This window comes from Ctenopharyngodon idella, chromosome 6 (genome assembly GCF_019924925.1).
Source record: "Ctenopharyngodon idella isolate HZGC_01 chromosome 6, HZGC01, whole genome shotgun sequence".
NCBI lineage: Eukaryota > Metazoa > Chordata > Actinopteri > Cypriniformes > Xenocyprididae > Ctenopharyngodon > Ctenopharyngodon idella.
In genome coordinates this window covers 4,167,204-4,193,935 of record NC_067225.1, presented here as the reverse complement: position 1 = coordinate 4,193,935, position 26,732 = coordinate 4,167,204, and the positions used below count along the sequence as shown (strand labels likewise).

Below are 26,732 nucleotides of genomic sequence, written 5' to 3'. Positions count from 1 at the left end.
CCATTAAAAAGAGTGCATAACCATAATGTCAATTTTCTTATTCAGTCTATGCCATGTTAATAATTTCACATTTTTGGGTTCTATGCATGTCAGGATTAATAAACTCCAATATTCGATTTTATTTTGTTACTAAATCTCTAAGATAAAATCCGCGTCCTGAAGCAAAACCAGCTGAGAACCACCGCTTTAGTGATCATTAATGTAATTAATCACAATAAAATGAATTTTATGCCAAGTACAAGATGTTACATTTCTTCTTTGACAGTTACAACCACTATTTAGTGTGTGCTGGTAAGAGTAAAAATGTGTGAGTGCAGTTTTTGGGTTGGGTGTTTTTCGTCTGTGTGCGAGTTAAGCTGTTGAGGTCCTCTTGAGCTCTTTGATGTGTATCAGGGTTGTGCTCTGTTATAGGGATTTTCTGAGTTGACAGCTGCTTGAATATGTGGCGGTACTGCGATGGCAGTGGGTTAAAGAATGCTGGGAACAGGATTAGGATCATATTCTGGCAGTGGCTGTCAGTTCATCAATGGGCTCAGGTTCCCCAGTGACAGCTCTCCTTTGCTGCACGGCTAAGACCTTTAGAGGAACCATAAAGGAGTGTGAAAAAGGGCTGTTTCAATGGCATGGTATGAGTTTTGTTCTAACCTTGCTGGATGTGCATAAAGTAGAGAAGTCAAGAAATATCAGTGGGGTGTGTCTGATTTTAACACTCAGGAGGGGTTGGAGAGTTTGCAAGAACAAGCATTTATTTTAAAGTATTTATAAAGTTTATACATTTAAAATCTGTTCTCCATCTCAGTGGGTGCAGAGCCAGGAAAAAAGTTTAAGTTTAAAGTTTAACTAAACTTTATTTAAATTGTTTCCCCTTGTAATGCTAGCTTTTTACATTATCATTTTCCTTCCAAGCTCTGACTCTTAGTATTAATTTTTTTTTTTTTTGCTACAAAATATAAACAAAAGGAGGACCTGCAGAGCTGTAGGTGCTACACTCTTAGAAAAAAAAGATCAGTGGGTTTTTATATAGAACCCTAGGGTTCTTAACTACATTTTAAAGAACACTTTATGCCAAAAAGTTTCTATATAAGGAGAGATTGCATAATAATGTTTAATGGGTTTAATGGGTTATTTCAAAATTTTTTCCCCTAGTGAAATGTTTATGTGATGGTCGTAATTACATTTATGAGCTGTTTAATTCATTAAATTGAATTAAAATGAAAGAATAATTAAAAACTACATCCATTAAATGATCCGATGTTGGGAACCCCTAAACTATGGCCCTGTTTACACCTGGTATTAAAAGGGAACTCTATAATGCTCCTTTTACAAGATGATAAGTCTCTGGTGTCCCCAGAATGTGTCTGTGAAGTTTCAGCAAAATACCCCACAGATCATTTACTATAGCTTGTCAAATTTGCCCGGGTGTGAGCAAAAACACGCCGTTTATGTGTGTGTCCCTTTAAATGCAAATGAGCTGCTGCTCCCGGCCCACTTTCCAAAGGAGGATGGAGCTTTAACAGCTCATGCTTCGGTTGCTCAACAACAACAAAGCTTGGAGAATCGTACACAGCCAAAATCGGTGTTCAGCCTTACATTGTTCAAACCGGAGTCGGACACTGATGGAAAGACTCAGGAAGAAGTTACAACTTTTGGAATGCAACTGGATGCTTCTGAATGGTTAGTGGATAAATTTATGTAGTTGCTGTGGAGATGATTCAACTCATCGACTAGCATGTGCCGTCATGTTAATATTTTGTGCAAATCCAGCATTGAATTGACCCTCGTTTGTGAAGCAGTCCGGTGTAAAATGACAGCATGACAATAACAACAACTCTTCCTTTTCTCTAAAGCAGCCCAACATGGCCTCAACCCCTTTGTTGTGTGTTCTCAGGGGCAGGGTTTATGTACATTTTAGGGTTAGTGATGTCACTAACCCAGGAAGAAGCTCGAAGTCCCTACCAGCTGTTTGTTGTATGCCTTAAACAGCACATTTTTTAAAAGAAAATATCTCCCTTTGCATTGAACTTTGAGCGTCGTAACTTTGCAGATGTTGTTTATGCTCAAATAGCAACATTACACACCAGCTTAAGCTGAAAAAGTCAAATCATAATCAACCACCCCTTTAAGATAAGTTTGGGTCGATCAGAACACAAGTGGACGACGCTAAATACAGGTGTAAAAGGGGTGTAAAATGTTTTGAGCTTGTCCACTTTCGACTACTTCCAGAGGTGGTCGAAAATGCATTAGACCGGATTGCTTTCATAGTGTAAACTCTCATGTGGTCGAATGCATCCATAAAGCCACAAAAGACCGCCTACTGACTAATGAGTAAACATTATGGAAGCACGCTAGCCAGACGGGATTTAAACTGAAGACCCAAGTTTGGTTTGAAGACGAAAAATGTACCAAGCATAACGTTCTTTCACCATTCCTGATTTCTAACAGACATTCACCACGTTCGGCATGGTGTTGCGGCTGTTAGAACAGAAACGAAAGCTGCTGCTCTCCGTATGTTTTTCCGTCATCTCCGAGCGCATTCATATGTAAATTGCACAAGCTTATTTTGTCCATTAGATAGAAAGATCTGAAAAAAAAAACATACCTTTACCCACCCATAGACCCTCCCCTTGAAGAAATCAGGACAGAAGTGGTTGAAAGTGGACAAAAGAGACGGATTAAAATACCAGGTGTAAACGGGTATGTGTCTCTCTTGTCCACTTGTGATCCAATCGACCAAAACGCATCCTAATACCAGGTGTAAACAGGGCCTAATAGAACCCTTTACGGTTCTATATAGAACCTTTTCCCTTACACTCACGACTCAACCAAGAATTGCACATGGTCTTTCCAGTATTTTATTTTTATCATTGGTTCTTCTGGTGTTTAGGAATTATATTATCTGTAATATCCTAATTTTCTCACTGTGAAAGAAGTGTTTCTGAATACAGAATAGGTGCTATTTACATATCAATGTGGGCGGTCCAAGTCCAAGGCATTCAAACAAGTTGCGCTTGCAGCTAAGTTGTACTATTTATGCTCATTTTAGACTGTGAAGGAAGTTCTGAAAGTAACAGTAAGTTTTCATATAGTACAAACATTTCCAAACATCAAGGAAAATTCAATTTCTCATGATATGGCAGATTTAAATCTCATACATGTCTTAACTCAACTTACTCTCATATTTGATACGCACATTTCTAAGGCCTCTAAATGATCAACATGATTAAAACTTTGCTGAGGACCTTGTACACAATCTGTACACGCCTTCTGTCATCTGATTCATAGTTTAGAATTTTTTTTTAGCAAGTAAAAGTCCTTTAGTATAATTGTAAAAATGTCCACCTTCAGCTCGTGGTTCATGTGTCTTTTTGCTACGAAATTGTTACTGATTTTTAGTAAAACAGAATAACATTTTTTAGTTACACTGTATTTCAAGATGAACACTTACTGGACTGAAGCAGCTTAGGTTTTGATTATCCAAACATTATTTTTTAGAAAAACCATGTTAAAATATTTGACTCAGATATGATACAACAGGCTTTTGAAGAGTATTTATTTGTTCATCTCTCAATCATCATTGTATTGCATTGCATTATATGTTTTGTTCCCTAAAATTAAAACTACAGAGCTTTGATCATAAGACTAAGCACTTAAATACCATCTTACTAAGACATATTATTGGCAGATATAGAATCTCATTGATTTACATTACAATGTACCAGAACTTCATCTTACTTTTTGTCCATATAACTATCAGCAACTGCACCAAATTGCATATTTTTGCTAAGTTTGGGCCTTTGAATATAATTGAGACTATTGGACTATTATTTAATATGTTTACAGGGTTAAATGTGCATGCAGTAATAATTTCTCATGCAGTAGCTATTGTTTTCAGTATACCGATGGCATTGTAAAAATAACCTATTCACAGTCAACTACTATATGTATGAATAACTTATTCTGTGCTAATGCGTCCGATAACACAGGGGTAGCAAAGATAAAATGAGACTTATTCGGCAGTGGTGGAAAGAGTACTAAAGATTTGTACTTAAAGGATTAATTCACTTTACAATAAAATTACCCCAATATTTACTTACCCTCAAGCCATCCTAGGTGTATATGACTTTTTTCTTTCTGATGAACACAATCAGAGTTATATTAATAAATATCCTGACGCATCCAAGCTTTATAATGGCAGTGAACGGGGGCAACGAGTTTGAAGCTCAAGAAAGTGCATTCATCCATCATAAACGTACTCCCCACGGCTCTGGGGGGTTAATAAAGACCTTCTGAAGTGAAGTGATGCGTTTGTGTAAGAAAAATATCCATATTTAACAAGTTGCACCGTCTGTAGTTACGCCCCTGCACTGTGTTCAGCTACTGTTATGATCAGCTTCAAAACGTTCAGCAGTGGCGGCTTTTTCTGGTTTAATTATCAGGGCTTTTATTGGTCTGTTTGCGATCAGATATCTTTATTGGCTACAGAAATGCCGGTCAAAGGATTGAATATCAATTCAAATTGTAGGAGTACTAAGTAACAAATTGTGATTTTAAAAGCAACTAAGTAGATTTAGCTTAATTTTTACTTAAGTACAAGTAAATTACAGATTTAATTAAAGCTGCAACCAACGATGAAAGGGCCCTCGCACCCGGGCTTGCCGCCACCCAGTGGCCTTTGGAAAACAGTGAATAGTGGGCGACATGCATGTAAGCGAGTAAAACAGGAGAAATATGGCAGTCATTTCGACGTGCCACACTTCCTTCTGCCAACAGGTGGTGCTTTGACTATAACTGAATATTGCTATGTATATATCTTAAGGCCAGGACTATTATCAAACATGTGAAGTTTGGGGCAGATCAGACATTGTATGCCTGAGTTACAACAACTTCTTTTTTCATGGCGTTAATCGCATACATTAGCACTTAGCCAAGTGTTGCACGATTTACCATGTTTCTAGCATGTTTGGTACATCATGGCATATACAAATGTGTTTCTGGGAGTTTATTACAGTGCAAAGCATGCCATTTCCTGTTGCCAGCAGGTGGCGCTATGACTAACTGAATATTGGCATATAGATCTCTTTAGGCCAGGACTCTTATCACACAAGTGAAGTTTGGGCAGATCGGACACTGTATGCCTGAGTTACAACAGCTTCCTCTTTCATGGTGAAACATTAAACTTCGTAAGGCCGCCACGAACACGCCCTTCAAAGAAAACTCAAGATCTTTGCAATGTAATGCAATGTAATAGGCCTTAAGATTAGACAGACCAAATATGATGTTGATCTGGTTAAATCTCTATGAGGAGTTAATCACAGTTTGCCTAATTCATCTAATTCTGAAACCCATATCAGACGTGAATTTTCACCACTTCTGAAGTGTGTGCAGTTTCATGAGTTTTTGAGCATGTTTAGGCCCTCAAAAATGCATTTCATTTTGGAGAAGAAGAAGAAGAAGAAGAAGAAGAAGAAGAAGAAGGAAACGGAGCAATTCCATAGGGTCCTCACACCATCGGTGCTCGGGCCCTAAAAATATACTCAAAAAAGTGTAAGTACCCCCAAAAAAAAACTACTTAATTACAGTAACGTGAGTAGTTGTAATTCCTTACTTCCACCTCTGGTATTTGGCTGGTCACATGATCTCAACATGTTTGCCTCCATGAGGCTGACCCTATCCATGTAAATAAACCTTTTATTAGGCTCCTAATATGACTGAGTGCACTATTAAATTCAGACTTGAGTCACTGAATTCAATGACTCGACCAGCAGAAAACTGAACATGGCCACTTTGGCAAAACATTCTCTGTAACAGTGACGTGAAGCATCAAACTCCTCCACCGCTCTCAGTGTTAAGACAACAGAAGAAGCCGCTCAGCAGAATTCGTTCCTCACTTTAGAGGTTTAAAGCAGATTTCCCATAATTCCACTCGACAGGATTCTCACTTGAAAACTCTGCAGTCTTACCCCTTCCATCTGACCCGCCCGACGACTCACTCTGCCAGCCCTGCAAAACAATACTTTCACAATACCGCCGGACTTTTATTCTTGCCATGGCGTTATATAATTCCAGGAATTACTGACAGGCAAGGATATGCTAAATCCTCCTCTGCTCTTCCTGAAAGTGGATGAGACAGACTCGGCAAGCAGCGGCTCTCTTTTCCGCCTTCTGACTTGGTCGGTAATCCCGATACGCACTGTCTGCATTTTTACTGTATGTGTTTAAGCGCATTTGCAGAGCATTTATCTCCCCAATGTAAACCAATTTGGCTATAAGGGCTTCGGGCGAGCTCACCGCGGAAGGAAAGAAAGGAAAACTCAAACGTAGCAGAAGCGCTGTGGGGGGTGGTGTGACGTAGAGGAAGAAGAAGAAAAAAGACACGGTGAAAGAAAAGAAGAAAAGAAGCAGAACGGCGCAGGAGAAAAGAGAATCTTGTCCAGAGGCGATGCTTAAAAGCCCCAAAAGCCGCCAAAACCTGAATCACTGGACTGTTGAATCGCAGAATCTTTACAATCATCGTTATCCCCAAATCCGGCGGTACGTGCCTAGCCAGACATACTTTTCAAGTTTCAGTGAGGTGTCTGTGTACTGTACATGCCTGAAACATCTGCACATAGTTTTCTCCACTGCTTGTAATCTCAAAACTACATTTTCTCTTCAGAAACCCTCGCCACCATGTTGCTCTCAACGTCCACTTTCCAGCAGAGTTTAGCTCCAACCTTCATCAAACTCACCTGCCTGTAACTTTCTAAGTAATCTTGACTAACCTTAACAATCATGCACAAAGAGAGGGAAATCTGATTTTCCCACCAACTGATACATTATAGTTTAATTAGTGCTAAAGACCTTGACTGACTTGTTCAGGGGTGTTTGATTAGAGTTGGAGCTAAACTCTACAGGACAGTGGATTTCGAAGGTCAGAGTTGAGAGACCATGTGCTACAGTGGTATGGGTTACTACCAAGGTAGTCGAAATGATGAAATTTCAAATATTGTTTTGTAATTACCAATTACAATCAATGGGGGCTGAAGTGAAAAAAGATGTAAAACACCATAAAATCATCTTAAAATAATCCATATGACTGTGCTATGTTCAACGTTCTCGATGCCATACAGTTGCTCTTTGTGAGGTAAAACTTTCCCTCTTTCTGTGAACGAATCATTCTTTTGACTCGGCTCTTTTGATTACTCTCTAACTGCTGAGAAAATTGAAAACCAAAAGGCAAGGGCCGGTTTTCAGGGCACATACACTACCCTTCAAAAGTTTGGGGTTTGTAACAAGTCTCTTATACTCACCAAGGATGCATTTGATCAACAATACAGTAATTTTTTTTTAAAAATTAAAATAACTTTTGCATTTGAATACATTTTAAAATGCAATTTATTCCTGTGATCAAAGCTGAATTTTCAGCATCATTACTCCAGTCTTCAGTGTCACATGATCCTTCAGAAATTATTTCTACAGTATATGCTGATTTGCTCCTCAAGAAACATTTCATATTATCAATGTTGAAAACAGCCGTGCTTCTTCATATTTTTGTGAAAACCGCAATGCATTTTTTTTCCTCAAGATTCTTAGATGAATCGAAAGTTCAAAAGAACAGTATTTATTTGAAATAGAAATTGTTTGTAACAATATAAATGTCTTTATTGTCACTTTTGATCAATTTAATGCATTCTGCTGAATAAAAGTATTCTGATCCCAAACCTTTGAACATAGTGTTATATGTTACATTATTAAATCAGTGTTTTCTTTATTTAGGCCAGAATTAAAGTTAGGATCCATTTCAGTGGAAAAGGAATGAGAACAATAAAATGAGAAGAAATCAAAATGTCCCTAATGAGTTCCCATCCTTGATGACTCATGTAAATGAAGAATGTAAAATGTGTGCAAAACCCAGAACAGACAAATATTTACATTACATTGGAGCTGATGGTGTCATGTGTCATTAAGTCCAGTTAAAGCCTTTCCAACCAAAGTCATCATTCAGGGCAGAGAAAACGAGCAGCGCTCATCTCATAACGACAGCCAAGCAAGGAAGATGGTTTCCTAGTGAACCTGTGATGTACAGCTCCGATTCATTTTAGTTTAATGAATTTGTGAGGCATTAAATTATACAAAATGATACAGATATGAAGAGATGCATTCAAATCCTCATTCAGAGAATACAATCTGCATTGCTTCTATACTGAGTGCAAATAGACATGCTTCATTAAAACATAGTGGTAATTTGTTAGTTATTAAATGTGAAGTGTGTAATTTCAACGCCACTATCTTCACCAAAAGTTATTGCAAAAAATGAAGACTGATTTCAAATAGGTTCTTCCTGTCTGCCACTAGTTGGACAAACAGATCAACATATAAATGTAGAAATAGTAATTTTTTGCATGTTAATCTGATATGTTTTAACATCAAAAATACACATGAACTTTAGCATTTTTTCAACAACACAAACTCAAGGACAATCATATGTTAAAAATTAATGAAATGTCTAAAATTGCATCTTACTACAGTCTTGTTCTTAGTTGAAACCATCATCATATCAGCTAAAACACCCGATGAACAATGTGTTCAAATTCTGTGGATGTTTCTGTGGTCACAGATTCTGTGTAGGCCTGTTCATAACTCACCTACGATTGAACCGTAGGTCAGTCATTATTAGTCATTATGTTTCCTGTTGAGTTTGTTCTTGGCTGTGAGCTGTTCCACCTCTCTCATAAAGCGCAGACACAATTCATCCTGCCATGGCAGAGATACACACTGTACTGCCACAGGGAGACCTACGGCACCTGTCACTGCCTGAAAACACAAACACACACACACACACACACACACACACACACACACACACACAATGTTGGGTTTTTATGTGGACATTCCATAGACATAATGTTTTTTATACTGTACAAACTGTATATTCTATCCCCTAATCCTACCCATCACAGAAAACTTCATGCATTTTTACATTTTCAAAAAACATCATTCTATATGATGTGCAGTTTTCCTCATGGGGAACAAAAATAGTCCCCACAAGGACATTTTGTCCCCATTGTGTAGAGTTTACCTGAACCAAGAGCACGCACACACACACACACACACACACACACACACACACACACACACACACACACGGGTCATTTTCAGAAAACTGTGTTACTTGTGCCCCATTTGCATCCCATGACATATTACTGATATTATTTGATGGGTTTGAATTTGTAATGCAAAATTAATGCAAATGCAAAATTTTTACATTACTTTTATTTTTAGTTTTGTTTATTATCAAAATTGCAGCCAGTTAAAGTTTAAGGTAACACTTTATTTTAGGGTCTTTTAACTAGTTGCTTATTAGCTTGCATATTACTAGGATATTGGCTATTTACTAGTACTTATTAAGCACATATTAATGCCTTATTCTGCATGAGCTTATTCTACATTCATAATCCTACCCAATACCTAAACTTAACAACTACCTTACTATTAATAAGCAGTAAATTAGGAGTTAATTGAGGGAAAAGTCGTAGTTAATAGTTTATATGTGTTCCCTATACTAAAGTGTTACCAAGTTTAAAATGTACCTAAATATAGCTTAATTTTTTCTATTTTTTGGTCTTTTTTGATTTTCTGAAAAGGAATGTCACATCATAACAGGATTCAACAGAAAATGTAGAAACAGTATTTTGGTTACACTTATGCCTTGTCAAGCCCAATATTTAAAAAAAAAAAAAAAAAAAAAAAATACATAGCACATATTTTCACAACAATTCTTCATGGCACAAAATACAAAGTTGTTGACAGCAAATAATGTGGTTGGTGCAATTACAATTACATTTGTATACCTTCTATATTGACCATTCAACCTCAAAACGTTTTAAATTAATTATTAATATTTTTTCCATGTTATAATGCATGATTTATTTCAAGGCATATCAAAAACTGTCACCACATTTTGGAATACTGGGGGTAATAGTTAAAAAAAAAAAAACGGGCTTATTATTTTATTTTTTTTTGTAATGAAATTATTAGATATATTAAAAAAAAAAAAAAAAAAGAAAAAAAAAAAGAAAGGAATTCAGGCCATCTCCATAGAATGACCCAAAAATATACACAGTCTAAACAGTCTCATATATGGCTTTACGTTTCTTTACTGGAGTTTTACATATCACATTGTCCAAGACTGTTTAATAAAAGTACATCCCAGTCTGTCACTTGCTGTGTGATTCTTTCTTTGTAATCGTGACTATGCTGCCTCCTTGTGGTTATCAGGCATACAACTCACAATTTATTACAACATTTTAAGGATGACAAAACATCCAATTGATTTAGTGCCACTAAACTTGAGTGTTCTTACATTGTGAAAACGTACCTTAACAAAGAATTTGTCCCACATGTCACCATGGATGCCCTTATACTGACTGAGCTGTGCCTCGTCCTCTTCCGTCACTGTAGACACGGTCACGACCCCAGCAGGGAAGTTCAGCAGGTTGTACAGGGTGGTGTAACTGAGAGCACCTACAGAAGCAGAGAAAATTTACAGCATCTAGGTGACTGTTGCTGGCCTTATGTAATGCTAAAATCATTACTGTCGAGTTAATAAGTAACATTAAACCGCAGAAACCTACTGCATGATTTCAAAAGGACAGAATCACTATCTACATCTGCCTTTTTGCCCCTTTTCAAAGTTACCATGAAATCAAAATTGACCATTCTTATTTTTAATGGAATATTACAGTATTTATTATAAGCGATTTATCTGTATTTATTATAAACTTCCGGGTTGGCCTACAAAAACACGTCATCCCTGAGGTACTCTATAGGATACAGAAGGAGGAAGTCCAACACTTTATTTCTAAATCTAATGTAATTTTTCATTATTAGTATGGTTGAATTGGATCACTGAAGGTCAGCAGCAAAGACAGTGGTTAATAAAGTGAGATTAAATACATAAAGTATATCTGTGTAATTTAATTAGTTAATTATTACAGGTTTGCATAAAATTCTGAGATTGCATTTCACTGTTTTTATTCATTTATGGGGAATACTGAATGTTTTCATGCAAGTAAATGCATGTTCACATAGAACTACAATAATCTAGAACTACAATAACCATCATGTTCACACAGCGCACACAACACCACTGCACTTTATTTCTCTCAACATGGGGACATGAGAGCTGTCAGACAAAAAATGAAAAAAATTAACTTGTGTGACTTATTTAAAAAAGTAACTTAGATATTTTGTTGTAAATTGAAAAAGTAGTGCGTTACTTTACTAGTTGCTTGAAAAAGTAATCTGATTACGTATCTCAAGTTTGCATTACCCCCAACACTGTACATCACAGTAGGGAAGAAAAGTCAATCAAAACTTCTGTTCCATGCCAACTTTAAGTAAATCATAAAACAGGAAGTATAAGGTTGGCACATTTTGCTAGTCACAATTTAATACTAGTAATCAACTAGTAATAATGAGGGAATTAAAAGCTAAAAGTAATGAGACATGGGATGTGACGCAGTGATTAACAAGACAAATAAAAAAAAAAATTGCACTTCATGACAAAAAGGTTGCCGACCCCAGGTTTACGGCACAAAGATAATGTAATAGTAATGTAAATTTGAGGTAAGTACCGCTGAGCCGCCCACAGTAATGGAAATTGTAGGCTGGTCCAAGCATTGGGCACAACAAAACGTCCACATTCAGTCTCCTACACTCTGCGATCACCTCATCAATGTATTCCTTCAGATGAGAAAACCGAAAACATTTTACACATTCTCAAAACACATACAATCATGTCAGAATAAGAATCAGTTTTATATACAGTATGTGCCAGGAAAATTTATTTGCTAAACTGCATGGAGATGAGGACACGTAATCATTTTTGTCAGGATGGCATTTAAATGTTTCCTAGGAGGGTTCCAGGAATGAAAATGAACAAAAACTGTGTATAATGTAACACATCACATGTGCTACAGCAATGACCAGTTAGAACCAAAGGCCTCCATTACACTGTCCAGTTCCAAAACATCAACACAGTTACGCAACTGATTATTGCATTTGTGCCTGCAGCACTTGTTCCCTTGATAAAGCTGACAATCATTTCTACAGTCTCAGTGGTGTTGATGGAAACCACATAATATTAATAATAAAATAAATATAATAAAATACTACCTCAATATTTGAATGTTGTTTCCATAATTCTGCTATAGACCTTGTGAAAGAAAAAAAATGCTATTAAAGGAATAGTATAATTTCAATTCTGTTCTGTTCTATTGTGAAATATTACAATTTAAAATAACAGTTTTCTATTTGAGTATATTTCAAAAGGTAATATATTCCTGTGATCAAAGCTGAATTTTCAGCATCATTACTCCAGTCTCCAGTGTCTCATGATCCTTCAGAAATCATTCTAATATGCTGATTTGCTGCTCAAGAAACATTTCTGGTTGTTATCAATGTTGAAAACAGTTGTGCTGCTTCATATTTTTGTGGAAAACATGATAAATTTTTTCAGGATTCTCTGATGCATAGAAAGTTCATAAGTAAATAAAATAAAACATTAAAACAAATGTTTGTAATAATGTATAGGTCTTTACTGTCACTTTATCGATTTAATTCATCCTTGCTGAATAAAAGTATTAATTTGATTCAAGTAAATCTCACTGACACCCTTTTGTATAGTAGTATATTTCTAAATATTTCAAATTTTTCTAAAAACTTAAATTTGTAAATTAAAAAAAAAAAAAACGAATTGTAAACAAATTAAATTGCACTCTAGAAAATAAGATTTATTAGCATAATTGCATTCATTATGCAAATTAATATAAACAAAAAATATCTATAGCTTACCCAACTCCAAGACTTGCATGTAGACTTGCAGACACCCGTGGATACTGGAGAAAGTAATCCAAACATAAAACAGTTTTAAAACATAAACATATTACCTTGAATGTAACAGATTGCTTAATTAGATGCAAATGAGAAGCAGAAAACCACTACATTTATAGGACTCACAAAAGGCTTTAGAACAACAGAAAGTAATTTCTTTATGAAGCCTGGAATGCCCAACAGGGTGGCCTGATCCTGGAGACATGGGTCAATGGGGCCTGCCTTCCTGAAATCACACACATATGAAACAAACATTAAGGCCTGGTTTCACAGACAGGACTTAGCCTAAGCCAGGATTAAGCCTTAGTTCAATTAGGGCATTTAAGTAGCTTTTATAAACGTTCACTAGAAAAAAAAAAAAAAAAAAACATTACTGGTGTGCATCCTGAGACAAAACAATGGCACTGACAGATCTGTCAGTACAAGTTACTTTCAGTTACAACAGCTCAAACATGCAATGTATTCTAGGACTAGCTTAAGCCTTGTCTGTGAAACCGGGGAATGAGTGATTACTAATCAGAGGTCACTGCAGTGTTTATTCCAGAAACACTGGAATAGACCTAATGGATATCAATCATGACATGTGAATATGCTGATACCAGACGTACAGATGACTGAAGAGGGTACCACCTCCATCAGCCAAGATCCCTCTAAGAGCCAAATCATGGAAGACGTTGTAGAGCCGCAGAGGTTGAAAGGGAACAAGCTGAAATATGAACAACACACCAAAACATCAGACCAGCTTTTCAAGTACACAGATCTCAACTTATCACACGTTCTCTATAATGCGTTGACACAGCATTTCAACCTCAGATGTATTAGGTCCACTGGGGCTGCAACTAATGATTATTTTGACAATTGATTAATCTGACAGTTATTTAATTGATTAATCGAATGAAAAATCCCACAAAAATATTTATTAAAGTGTATTAAAATTTATTATTTAAAAAAAAAAAAGAATTAATTTTAATCCATTATTTAAAAAACAGTATTCCACATCATGCCCAATGTTGACCTAAAAAAACTAAAGGCTATGAAAACAAATACAGTGAATGTATCTACAGTATGTAGGCTATGCTATACATTAAGCTATGCTATACATATAATTACATTACATTCATAGTGCTCTGATAAAAATATGTTACATGTAGAATTTTCCAGTAGAGCGAATACGGAATAGCAAACGCACACCTGAAGAGGTGCTAGTTGAGAAAAATTGTATAGTAAAAAGGAAACAACTGCACACTCACTGAAGCATAAAGACTGGTTTAATATACCAACGTTTCAGTTCGTAGCCTTTGTCAAGGTATAGTTTAACAAGAATGGAGAATAGACCTTGAGGAATAATCCCTTATCTTATATAATCACTGAGGGTAACAATGTGCAGGTGGGTTTTCGTTTAATTCATAAACGTCTTGAATCACCTCCTGGCCGTCCAATAGTGGCTGGTATTGGTTCTTTAACATCTTCAATATCCACTTTTGTGGATTTTTTTATAAGACCTTATTGTGAAAAAATGCCCTCCTTATTAAAGGGTACCACCCATATGTTGTCTTTCATTGACTCAATTAATCCAGTACCTGAAGATATACTATTGGTGTCTTTTGATGTTCAGTCTTTGTATACATGCATACCTCATAAAGAAGGCATTGATTCGATGATTCATTTCTTGTCAGAACAGGTTGATTCAATCCCCTCTAATGAATGTATTGAAACATTATCTGAGATTGTCCTTTCTCGTAATTATTTTATCTTCCAGAACAATTTCTTTATTCAAAGACGTGGTGTGGCTATGGGTAGTGCATTTGCACCTTCCTTTGCTAATTTATATATGGCCTCTTTTGAAGAAAAATATGTTTACTCAAATCATGTTTTTTCCTCTAATATACTAATTTGGAAGAGATACTTGGATGACTGCTTTTGCCTTTTTAAGGGTGATGTTGCACAACTAACTTCTTTTTATGAATATTTAAATGACTGTTCTGATTTTTTAACATTAACTACGGATTATGACCCTAATAAAATTAGTTTCTTGGATAGTTTGTGTTGACAATTGCATATATACTGATCTTTATAAGAAACCAACAGCTCGTAACACGTTATTGAGAGCGGACTCTTACCATCAGTTACCTTTAAAGAATAGCCTACCTTGTAGCCAAATGTGTCGATTAAACAGAATATGTAGTAAACAGGATGATTTCAATAAGAATCTGTAGGCAAAACCAGTAGAGAACTTAAAACACGCATTGCTGAACATCGTAGTACTATAAGATGTAAAAATATGAATTTGTCACGAATGTGGCTCCCTCGGCCCTTCCTCCGGACCACCGGAGGGAGCCATCACCGGAATACTGATCAGTTCTCATTCGGACTACGTTTCCCATGGGCCCTCATTCCTGGGACTGATTGCACACACACCTGCACCGCATCACACTCACACTATTTAAGACACACTCACACATCGCGAAGTCTTGATTTGCCTTGGTGATCATTTCTGAGCGTTTTTCTGTGGACTGTTTACCTGTTATCGATTGGACTGTTTATTCCCTGCGACCCTTTGCTGCCTACCCTGATCTTTGCCTGTTTCCTGGACTGTGATTGTTTTGCTGCCTGCCCTGATCCTTGCCTGTACCCTGATTCTGTTTGTCTGCCGCCTGCCTCGACCATTGCCTGTCCCTGTTTATGCCTCTGCCTTTGCCCTGTCTATTCTGTAAGTCCTTTTAATAAAATAGCTGCAAATGGATCCACATTCTGTCGACCCATCATTACAGAAGACTTTGCCACACAGTGATCCAGTAGCCCTCATGCAGATTTCATCTGAATTAACTGCCCAGGCCAACCAGCTTGCGGTGCATCAACATCAACTCAACCGCTTAACTTCCCTTACTGAAGAGCTGGTGAAGACGCTTCAAGGCCTCCGATTCAGTCCTGCCGAAACCGCCACGCCGCCGCCCGCTGCTCCCGCCAATCCAGGCTTCGCGGCCTCCCCTGCAGTCAATCCTCGCCTAGCGCTCCCAGAAAAGTTCGACGGCACTCCAGCCAGATGTAAGGGGTTCCTTCTCCAATGTTCCCTGTTCATCAACCAGCAACCGTTCCTGTACCCCACCGAATCCAGTCGGATATCGTTTGTGTGTTCCTTGCTCACTGGCAAAGCACTGGATTGGGCCACCACGGTGTGGAGAGATGACAACCCCGTGTTTTCTACTTTTCAAGATTTCTTGCGAAACTTTAAAGAAGTCTTTGAACATCCCGAAGGAGGCAGAAGCGCTGGCGATCAGTTACTTTCTCTCAGCCAAGGTAAACAAACAGCAGCCGAGTACGCGCTGATATTTCGTACTCTGGCCGCTCAAATGAACTGGGTTGAGGACACTCTAAAGCTGTTGTTCCGAAGGGGCCTAACACTGGAACTGCAGGCCGAACTCGCATGCCGAGATGAGGGAAGTTCGCTCAACGCTTTCATTGAACTGGCCATTCACATTGACAACCTGCTACGAACCCGACACCCCGTCCGGCAATCCTCCTCAGCCAGTCCCGCAATGGAACCCATGCAACTTGGCTATACCCCACTACTTCCCGAAGAGAGAGAAAGGAGACGACAACTACACCTGTGTCTCTACTGCGGCCAGGCTGGCCATGTCAAGATCAATTGCCCCGTACGACCTCAGTCTTCCAATCCCAAAGCGGTGAGTTCTCCACATCACTCTAACTACTCTTCCAACTGCTTCAAAATCCCAATTCAAATTACCGTTAATGGCAAAAATCTATCCACTCACGCCCTACTGGATTCTGGAGCCGCTGGGAATTTCATGTCAGACTCATTCATCAAAGATCATAACATCCCTCTAACAGACTGTAATTCCCTGTTGACAGTGGAGGCGCTAGATGGGAAGCCCATCGGTGGAGGCAGAGTAGTCCATATCACCGCCGAGCTCGCTTTGCAAGTAGGAGCTCTTCACCATGAACAAATCCGCTTCTATGTTATTCACTCACCCAACAACTCAGTGATCCTTGGTCTACCGTGGCTCAGAACCCATAACCCTCACGTTTCCTGGAAAGATGGCCAGATTGTGCAATGGGACGCTAACTGCCATAAAAGTTGCTTGAAACAAATCACCCCCCTGCCAGTTCAAACTGCTTCACTCCACGATTCTGACACCGGAAAACTTAACATACCCGAAGTATATGCTGATCTGGCTGTGGCATTCAGTAAAAACAAATCCACTGAGCTACCTCCTCATCGTCCCGGTGACTGTGCCATCGACCTGCTGCCTGGTACCACGCCTCCCAAGGGCAGGATCTTTCCCCTGTCACAACCCGAGTCGGCAGCAATGAAAACCTACATTGAGGAGGAACTAGCCAAAGGGTTTATCCGCCCGTCCACATCACCAGCAGCATCAGGGTTCTTCTTCGTGAAGAAAAAAGACGGCGGGTTAAGGCCCTGTATTGATTACCGTGGATTAAATGACATCACCGTCAAGTTCCGGTACCCCTTGCCTTTGGTTCCTCCAGCCCTTGAACAACTCAGACAAGCCGCATACTTCACCAAGCTGGACCTCTGTTGTGCATACAACTTAATCCGCATCAGAGCGGGGGACGAATGGAAGACAGCCTTTTCCACAGCCACTGGTCACTACGAGACCCTCGTCATGCCGTTCGGGCTGTCCAACAGTCCCTCTGTTTTTCAGTCCTTCATTAACGACGTCTTCCGTGACATGCTCAATCGCTGGGTCATAGTCTACATAGATGACATTCTCATCTATTCCAACTCTTTTGAGGAACATGTTCAGCACGTACGGGCAGTACTTCAAAGACTGATACAACACAAACTATATGCAAAAGCTGAGAAATGCGAATTTTACCAAACCTCCACAACCTTTCTAGGTTACGTTATCAGCCGTGAGGGCGTGGCCATGGATGACAGTAAGGTGAGGGCGGTACTGGATTGGCCACAACCTCGCACACTGAAGGAATTACAACGGTTCTTGGGGTTTGCCAACTTCTACAGGCGATTCATACGGAACTTCAGCGGCGTTGCAGCCCCGTTAACGTCCATGACCAAGCGGCAGTCCTCACGTCTCACCTGGTCCTCTGAGGCAGTACAGGCTTTCCAGGAGCTAAAGGAGCGTTTCACTTCAGCACCCATTCTCCGTCACCCAGACCCTGAACTCCCTTTCATTGTAGAAGTGGACGCCTCTAGCACGGGCATAGGGGCCGTGCTTTCTCAGCGCCAAGGTAACCCAGAGAAGATGTACCCGTGTGCCTTTTATTCAAGGAAAATGTCGGCGGCTGAACGTAATTACGATGTGGGCAATCAGGAATTACTGGCTATGAAGGCAGCACTGGAGGAGTGGCGTCACTGGCTGGAGGGAGCAAAACATCCGTTCACCATTCTTGCAGACCATAAAAACCTGGAATACCTGCGTTCCGCCAAGCGTCTAAATCCACGGCAAGCTAGATGGGCCTTGTTCTTCACACGCTTCCAGTTCTTGGTAACTTATAGACCAGGCTCTAAGAACACCAAGGCAGATGCGCTGTCACGGCAGCATGAGGAGGTGGAACGGACAGAGAACGCAGAGAACAACCGCTACCCATTCCCCAACGTCCCTGGTCTCATATCGCCATTGATTTCGTCACTGATCTCCCAGAATCCCAGGGCCACACCACCATTCTCACAGTCATCGACCATTTCTCAAAAGCCTGCAGACTTATACCACTGGCCAAGCTCCCCACAGCATTCGAAACGGCCGAGCTTCTCTGCAATTATGTGTTCCGATTCTATGGACTACCCGAGGACATTGTGTCAGACAGAGGCCCACAGTTCACATCTCGAGTCTGGTCCTCCACCTTCAAAAACCTCAATATCAATGTCAGCCTCACTTCAGGGTACCATCCAGAGTCCAATGGCCAAACAGAGCGCATGAACCAGGAATTAACACGTTTTCTACGCACCTACTGCCAACGCAACCGGACGGACTGGAGTCGTTATCTGCTCTGGACGGAGTATGCCCAAAACTCCCTACAAAAACCTGCCACTGGTGTCACGCCCTTTCAATGCGTCTTGGGCTTCCAGCCTCCATTATTTCCTTGGTCTGGGGAACCATCCAATCTACCATCTGTCACTGAATGGATGCAAAGAAGCGAGGAAACCTGGGACCAAGCTCATCAGCACTTACAACAGGCCAATCGTCACCGACGTCCCAATCCCCAGTACGCCGTGGGACAATGGGTTTGGCTGTCCACTAGAGACCTTCCATGCAGAAAACTCAGTCCCAGGTTTGTAGGGCCCTTTCAAATTATCAAACAAATAACTCCAGTATCATTTCGTTTAGATTTGCCTGTTAATTACCGTGTCTCTCCCACTTTTCATGTTTCGCTGTTGAAACCCGCCGGGGAGTCCGAGAGGGGAGCCAGAGGGAGCCGAGGTCCGCTCCCCCCCACCCTTGATGATCGAAGGCGAGGAAGCCTATCAAGTACGAGAGCTGCTCGATTCCAGGCGCCGGGGTACGAGACTACAATACTTAGTCGACTGGGAGGGGTACGGCCCGGAGGAGCGATCCTGGGTCAATGCGGATGATATCCTGGACCCCTCACTCACAGAGGAATTTCATCGGACGCACCCGGAGAGACCGGCCCCTCGACCACGTGGTAGACCCCGGTGTCTGCTTCCTCGCGTCTGGAGCCGCTCACGGGGGGGGGGGGGGGGCTCTGTCACGAATGTGGCTCCCTCGGCCCTTCCTCCGGAATACTGATCAGTTCTCATTCGGACTACGTTTCCCATGGGCCCTCATTCCTGGGACTGATTGCACACACACCTGCACCGCATCACACTCACACTATTTAAGACACACACACACACACACACACACACACTCACACATCGCGAAGTCTTGATTTGCCTTGGTGATCATTTCTGAGCGTTTTTCTGTGGACTGTTTACCTGTTATCGATTGGACTGTTTATTCCCTGCGACCCTTTGCTGCCTACCCTGATCTTTGCCTGTTTCCTGGACTGTGATTGTTTTGCTGCCTGCCCTGATCCTTGCCTGTACCCTGATTCTGTTTGTCTGCCGCCTGCCTCGACCATTGCCTGTCCCTGTTTATGCCTCTGCCTTTGCCCTGTCTATTCTGTAAGTCCTTTTAATAAAATAGCTGCAAATGGATCCACATTCTGTCGACCCATCATTACAGAATTATCCATTGGCAGTACATTTCACTGATTTTAATCATCCTATTACTTCATTACGTTATATAGGAATCGAGGTATCTTCACCGAGGAGAGGTGGTGATTTGGACCAAATTCTACTCAAACGGGAGTCTTTCTGGATTCATAAACTAAAAACCATGACTCCACATGGTTTAAATGTTGATTTTGATTTAAGTTGTTTTCTGTAGCTTTTTGTGATTTACTTGATTCCAATATTTTTTTCATGTCAGCATTTCATTTTTAATCGGTTTACTATTTAATGTTTTAATGATTATTCTGATGTTTTTGTTTTCAGTAAAATGTTTTGTGGATGTTAAAATGAATTTGCTGGATTGTAATTTTATTTTTATATTTTGCTTGTATAGTTTAATTTGTTGAGTTTGTTACTTCTCATGTTTGAATCCAATTGCTAATTAGTTACTCATTGGATGTTCTGATCTCATTGCTCTCAGCTGTGTATAATTACCATACCTATTTAGGCTATGCTATTCTCCATTCTTGTTAAACTATACCTTGACAAAGGCTATGATTCGAAACGTTGGTATATTAAACCAATCTTTATGCTTCAGTGAGTGTGCAGTTGTTTCCTTTTTACTATACATGTAGAATTTTAAAATTACATTCAATTTCTAACAAGATAACTAAATATATATATTAGTCAAAATTATTTAATTTTTAATTATTTATTTTAGAACTTAAAAGTCATTCAGACTGTGATGTTACGTCCAATACATAATGGGTGATCTGAATTTTACAAATACATTGGTTATTTGTTGCGTGTTAATGTTTTGAAAAGGGCATGTCCGTTGCTTATATACCTACAAACTGCCAATGGCTTACATAACAACTGTCAATGTGGTGTAGCTGTGTACCGTGTGGCCCGCTCTCTCCAGCAGGTCCTTAGTCTCCCTGAAGGCCCTGGCCATGCTTGGAGACGGCTGCAGGTAACCGTCGCTCTCATAATAACCAATCCTCAGGGGCTCTGAGCTCTCATACACCTGTTTAAAGTATCATAGATTCTGCTTTCACATAACATATCACAATATTGACCATTAAACAGGCATTTGATGTGCTTTATTTAATACAGGACCTTTTGGTTGAATGGAATGGGAGGAACAGTGGGATCTAAGGTGAACATATCCTGGCAGAGCAGTGCCCGCATGCACAGAGCCAAGCTCTCAACGTCCCTTGCCAAAGGGCCAAGAGAGGACAACACTGCAAACCAGCAAACAGATGATGTCATATATTTCAGTTTGTGTGCAGTTCAAAACTAGACCAGCAGTATGATAAACCTGATCTTACCTGACTTCTGGCCTTTGACGCAAGAACTGATTCCTTGAAGACTAAACAAGGATGATTTAAAAAATAAAGCAAGAACAAGAAAAAACAAGTAGATTATATGCACAACAAAAGAGCAAAATCTCACAAAATCTGTCAAGAACAGAAATTTTTCACTTCAAAATCAAAAGAATAAAATAAGAAATTCTATCAAGTTTGTGCATCATTACAATATTCACAGATATTAAGCACATTTACTGTGACTTTTGTGTTCCTCATTAACATACAATAAAGTTATTATTTACAAATATGTTATAGGCATTTAGCCCTGTGTTACCAAATTCTCCTTTTTATATTAGAAAATATGCTCATTTTATTTATGAAAAAAAAAAACATATGAAAGCAAATGCTAGTATTTTGTCTTTTTTCTCTCTTTATATATAAATGTATTAATTTGTAATGATGCATTATTCAAAATGCCTGAAGTTGTTTTCCTATGTAATGCATCCGTCCTGTTACCATCATAACTATCCAATAATGACCATAATCATACATAATTTACACACAAAAAATATCAAATCATCATCAGCATGAAGTGATGAAGAACAATTTAAGCATTACATTTTTTTACTAATAAATATCTTGTAGTGTCATGACCTTGAGCACAAGGCTAGTAATGGTTGAACATCACAAAACATCAACCCTGTTACTGTTTAAACATAGCAAAATCTCAACATATATTAATATTTACTATTTACCTCGAGATGGCACAAGGCATTTTATAAATGACTTCAAGATGTTATTTGTCTTACAGAATCTTTGTTGTCGATTATTGTACCTTTAATTACCAAACAAAAATGTGATGCAAACAAACCTTAGCCTCTTCGTTGTGGGTTTAAATGCACAAATCCCACAGAAGGATGCTGGGATACGAACGCTCCCTCCAATGTCAGTGCCTAGGCCCAGGATGGAGCCGCCTCCTCCGATCAGAGCTCCCTCCCCTCCGGACGAACCGCCAGAGGTCTTCTGGAGGTTGCAGGGGTTTAAGGTTTGCCCATAAATGGGGTTACTGCAGTCATAACTACAGTAGATAAAAATACAGAGGGTTTGGGTTGGTTACAATTGAACTAATCAAAAATGTCTCACTGGATACAAAGGTACAAAGTCACTTTCCAGAAAGTCACTTTTCCACTCTCTCAGTTCATCTGTGGTAGAACGAGCTGTCAACCTCTACCTGATTTGCTGAGACCATCACAACCTTCAAGAAACGGCTTAAGACACACTTCTGCTCTTCTGCTCTACTTCTTCCCTTATTATTATTATTATTATTATTTATTTATTTATTTTTTGCATTGTGACAATGTTGTAACATGCACATTTCCCCCAAATTCTCAGTTTTTCTTCATTATTTTATTAAAATCAGCAAAAATTAACACTGACATGTTTTAAACTTACAACTGTGGTTTACAATTTAAGTAAGGAGTAAGGAGGATAAACGTGCTTAATTGTCATTAATAATGTCAGAAAAATACTAATTAACTTTCATTTCATTCATTTCATTTCATGAATTTGTCTCTTAAACGATAAACTCTGTTACCTTGACTTTATAGTAAACAATTGATTATTGAAAACTGGAGCAATGTAGAACAATATGAGCATTGCATTATATTTCTAATAAACATATTGTAGTGTCATGACCTTGAACACAAGGCTAGTAATGGCTGAACATCATGAAACATCAACCCTGTTACTGTTTAAACACAGCAAAATCTTAACTTATATTAAAATGTATTATTTACCTTGAGATGGCGCAAGGCATTTTATAAATGTCTTCAAGATGTCTTACAGAATCTTTAAAAACTTTCTTGTCAATTAATTACCAAACAAAAATGTGATCAAAGATGCAAACGAATCTTAGCCTCTTCGTGGTGGGCTTAAATCCACAAATCCCACAGAAGGATGATGGGATACGAATTCCCCCTCCAATGTCCAAATGAAATGAAATAATTAACTTTAATGACTAAGCTCCAATAAATGAGATGCTAACTGCACAGTCTCTTCATACTCTCTCATTGACTTAAGATTCATTTCCATGGCTTGTCTTGGCATGCAAATCATCTGATATTATGAGGTTTTCCCATTTTCACTTACCCCCCCTACTCACTTGAGAAGGCCTTGTGGTATGTTGGTCTTGATGAACGGGATTGCGCCCTGTTTCTTTAGCACTGTAACCACCACACTGTCCATGACCGCAGGCTGATCCAACTTACTCACCACACCACATGAAGAATCATGACCCTGCACACACAAACAGGAAGTTACGTACACTGCAAACAGGAAGTCACCTCTCTTCACCTGTGTAATCATAGTGTGTTCTCTTATATTTACCTTATATGCAACATTGTCCTTAATGCTGATCGGCACTCCATACAGAAGACCTTTCTTTTGAGTGTTGATATCTTTCAGTTGAGCCACAGACTCCATTATGATCTCAGTGCTGCAGTTCAGATTCTTGTTCACCTCAAGAGCCTTTGAAGTACGACATTACACATCTCAGTTTGTGACACCAAATGGTTTCCCTCAAAAAGACCTCAACAATAAGCGCTCCTTATTGCTTACCCAAAGTAAAAAATTAAATATATAGTAATATATATACATATATGGTGTTCTGAAATGAGGAGTCCTCAGTTTTTTAAATGTTTTTACATATATACACTAAATTCATCTCCCAGTTACATTTAATGTTCTCACATTTTTCTGGTTAAATAAATATTACATCAAAAAAAAAAAAAAATACAATTCTATTTTGTATTTTTACATTTATCGCACAAACCAATAATATCCAATCATATAACGCGATGGAGGCATTGCCTCCTCTCACATGACTTTCCCCCGTTCATTCTCAATTACCACCCACCAAAGCCACCACACACTTTAGGGGGTCTGTTAAAACTCATTGGGCTCAGGGGAGGCAAGTGACTCAGCTTTCAACTTTCAACTTTCAACCTGCGGTTGTCGCTGTTGGACGGTGTTACTTTAGAAAAATGAGTGATTTATACACTTTTTAATGTCACATTTGCGTTGTTTGATTTTTGTAATATGGATTATTTTCTTGTCCAATTTTTTGAGGAGGCACTGCCTCCCTTGCTCCTCGGAGGAAACTCCCCTGGCATATATATGATTGAAATATATATATTTCAATCATGACAACTCTCTGAATAGTTTTAGCATGTTACTGAATATGGCAATGTTAATGTATTTGGTCTTGGCGTACTAGATTCCCCTGCTGCTGCTGATTATTGCTGCTGCTGCAAAGCAAGTATGGACTTGCTACTGCTAATAGATACACAGACACGCTGCTGTGAGCATGTAAGATATGCTGCTGCTGCTGCTGCATAAATACACATATGTAAATCCCGTAGCAGCTCTAGGCAGGTGGAGCTGGGGGAGGTGGAGGGTTTCAGAGGAACTCTGTGCACTGCATGACTAGCCTCCAGCGAACACTGAACCAGACTATTTAAATGTTGAGCAAGCGATCTCATTGGCTGCAGGATCAGCAGAGGTTGGTCAGTTTGTGCCATGTGGTAATGATGTGATCTCTTGCAGGTTGCATGTGAAGGACCATCAGCCTGTGCCCACTAGAGTTTCATGACTGAACTAGATATATATACAGATTTCCCACATTATGTCTAAATCAATTCAAATGAATTAACTGCCATATACCATAACTGCAATGTTATATTTTTAGAAATTAGAATATAGCTTCTCTTTCTTGAAGAAGAGACATTTATTTACTTAGTTATGAATTATTCAAACTATAGCTGACATTTATAATACAAATAAAAAACTATTAGTAAATGGTGTCTAGAAAAGACAGCAAAATATGGATCAATGTCTCAAAAGATTTACAATAAAAATGTTAATTGTAAACCTCTGAAGCTGGCAATAAACTCTCTCATAAAATCTCATAAAAGTTATCGACAGGTAAAATATGGCTGCAGTCACAACCTTTTCCATAAAAGCATGAAGAACAGCATCTGGTTGCAGGGAGCCCTCCTTGAGTTTCCCAGTGAGCTCAGGCAAAGACAGAGACACTATGGAACTGCTCTCAAAGTCTGGGTTCTGGAAAGATGCAAGAAGCAAACGTCAGATATTTATATATTCACATAGGGGAGACTGGGGCTAGTTGTCACAAGGGCTTGATCTTAGTAACTTGAGGAAAAAGTCCAGTTACACAAATGCTTATTTTCTATAGCAGTTGTTTTCTATATTGGTTTCCAAACAACTGTCTTAAATTAAAATATTTAGGGAAAGTTTTTCAGTATCATACTATTTTTGTAATATAATATCTGTTAAGATGAACACAATAACACCACACTGACATACATTTTGACAAAAGTCAACAATATAGTGAAGATAAACCAAGGGTTGTTATCCATAAAATTCAGATTGAGACAAGTTGACACATTTTATTGGAGCAATGTGTCCTTTGATTTAAATGTATAACAATTTATTTAAATCTTTTGGATTGATTGATTGATTGAATGAATGATTAATTCATTTAATACATTATTTAATTTATTTTACATTTAATTTGTTTTAAATATAGTCTATTAATTATTATATTTGTTATCCACAATAATGGAAACCACTTCTGCTGAAAATTCTATTCAGTAGTGTTAGATTCCACTGTAACAACTTACACAATATAGTGTGACAACATGATAATTTCAGGCTTTCAGTGATGTGGGAACCATGACTTCTTTTGACATGTATATTCATAAACACTTACTCTATACATAATGCATATTCCATGCATATTGCAGTAATAATTGATTTATGTTAGATTTTATACCTGTATTTTAAACTGTTGCACCGCTTGTTCAGCCAGTTGGAGTGATTTATCACGTCTTTTCCGTGCGTTAAGTATTTTCTTCTGAATCTTCTGGTTAGTTCTCCACTTCCAGAAGAGAAATAATGCACCTGAACCGCAAACGGTTGCTGCAAACACCGGCGTCCAGTTAATATTCATATCTGAAGTAAGTTCTTGCAAATTAAAACTATCCATAACCGCTGCTCAATGTGTTGTAATAGTGCGAACTTCGGAGTCCAGACAGAAATTTGTCATTGTATTAGCTGTTACTGTGTCTTTAAGGACTCCTAACAACATTATTCTATTTCCTGTGGTAATCGATATCAGAGCCCCTCGTAAGAAGGAGACTGCGAGCTGTGCGCTCAAAATGGCCTAAAAGATCCTGACAGGGAGAATGGCTACGTTTACTGCCATTATTTCGATTGTTTGCTAAGAAATTCTTTTTTCTTTACCTTTATTTTCGACAAGTTTTAAACCCAGAGTTTTCCATCTTCATGTCTATAAG

At 38.8% G+C, this 26,732-nt stretch overlaps 1 protein-coding gene across 1 annotated transcript; it reads right to left on the bottom strand.

Moving 5' to 3' along the window:
* Positions 1-8,066: 8,066 nt before the first annotated feature.
* Positions 8,067-26,524, bottom strand: LOC127514405 (vitamin D3 hydroxylase-associated protein). Its single transcript, XM_051897199.1, has 15 exons — positions 26,210-26,524; positions 25,363-25,476; positions 23,743-23,883; positions 23,519-23,652; positions 22,229-22,435; positions 21,379-21,419; positions 21,167-21,291; positions 20,949-21,074; positions 13,482-13,579; positions 13,000-13,099; positions 12,835-12,878; positions 12,157-12,196; positions 11,616-11,724; positions 10,358-10,503; positions 8,067-8,793 (listed from the first exon to the last, which is right to left on the bottom strand). The coding sequence occupies exons 1-15, from the start codon at positions 26,420-26,422 to the stop codon at positions 8,653-8,655; spliced, it is 1,779 nt and encodes a 592-aa protein (XP_051753159.1). The 5' UTR covers positions 26,423-26,524; the 3' UTR covers positions 8,067-8,652.
* Positions 26,525-26,732: the final 208 nt, after the last annotated feature.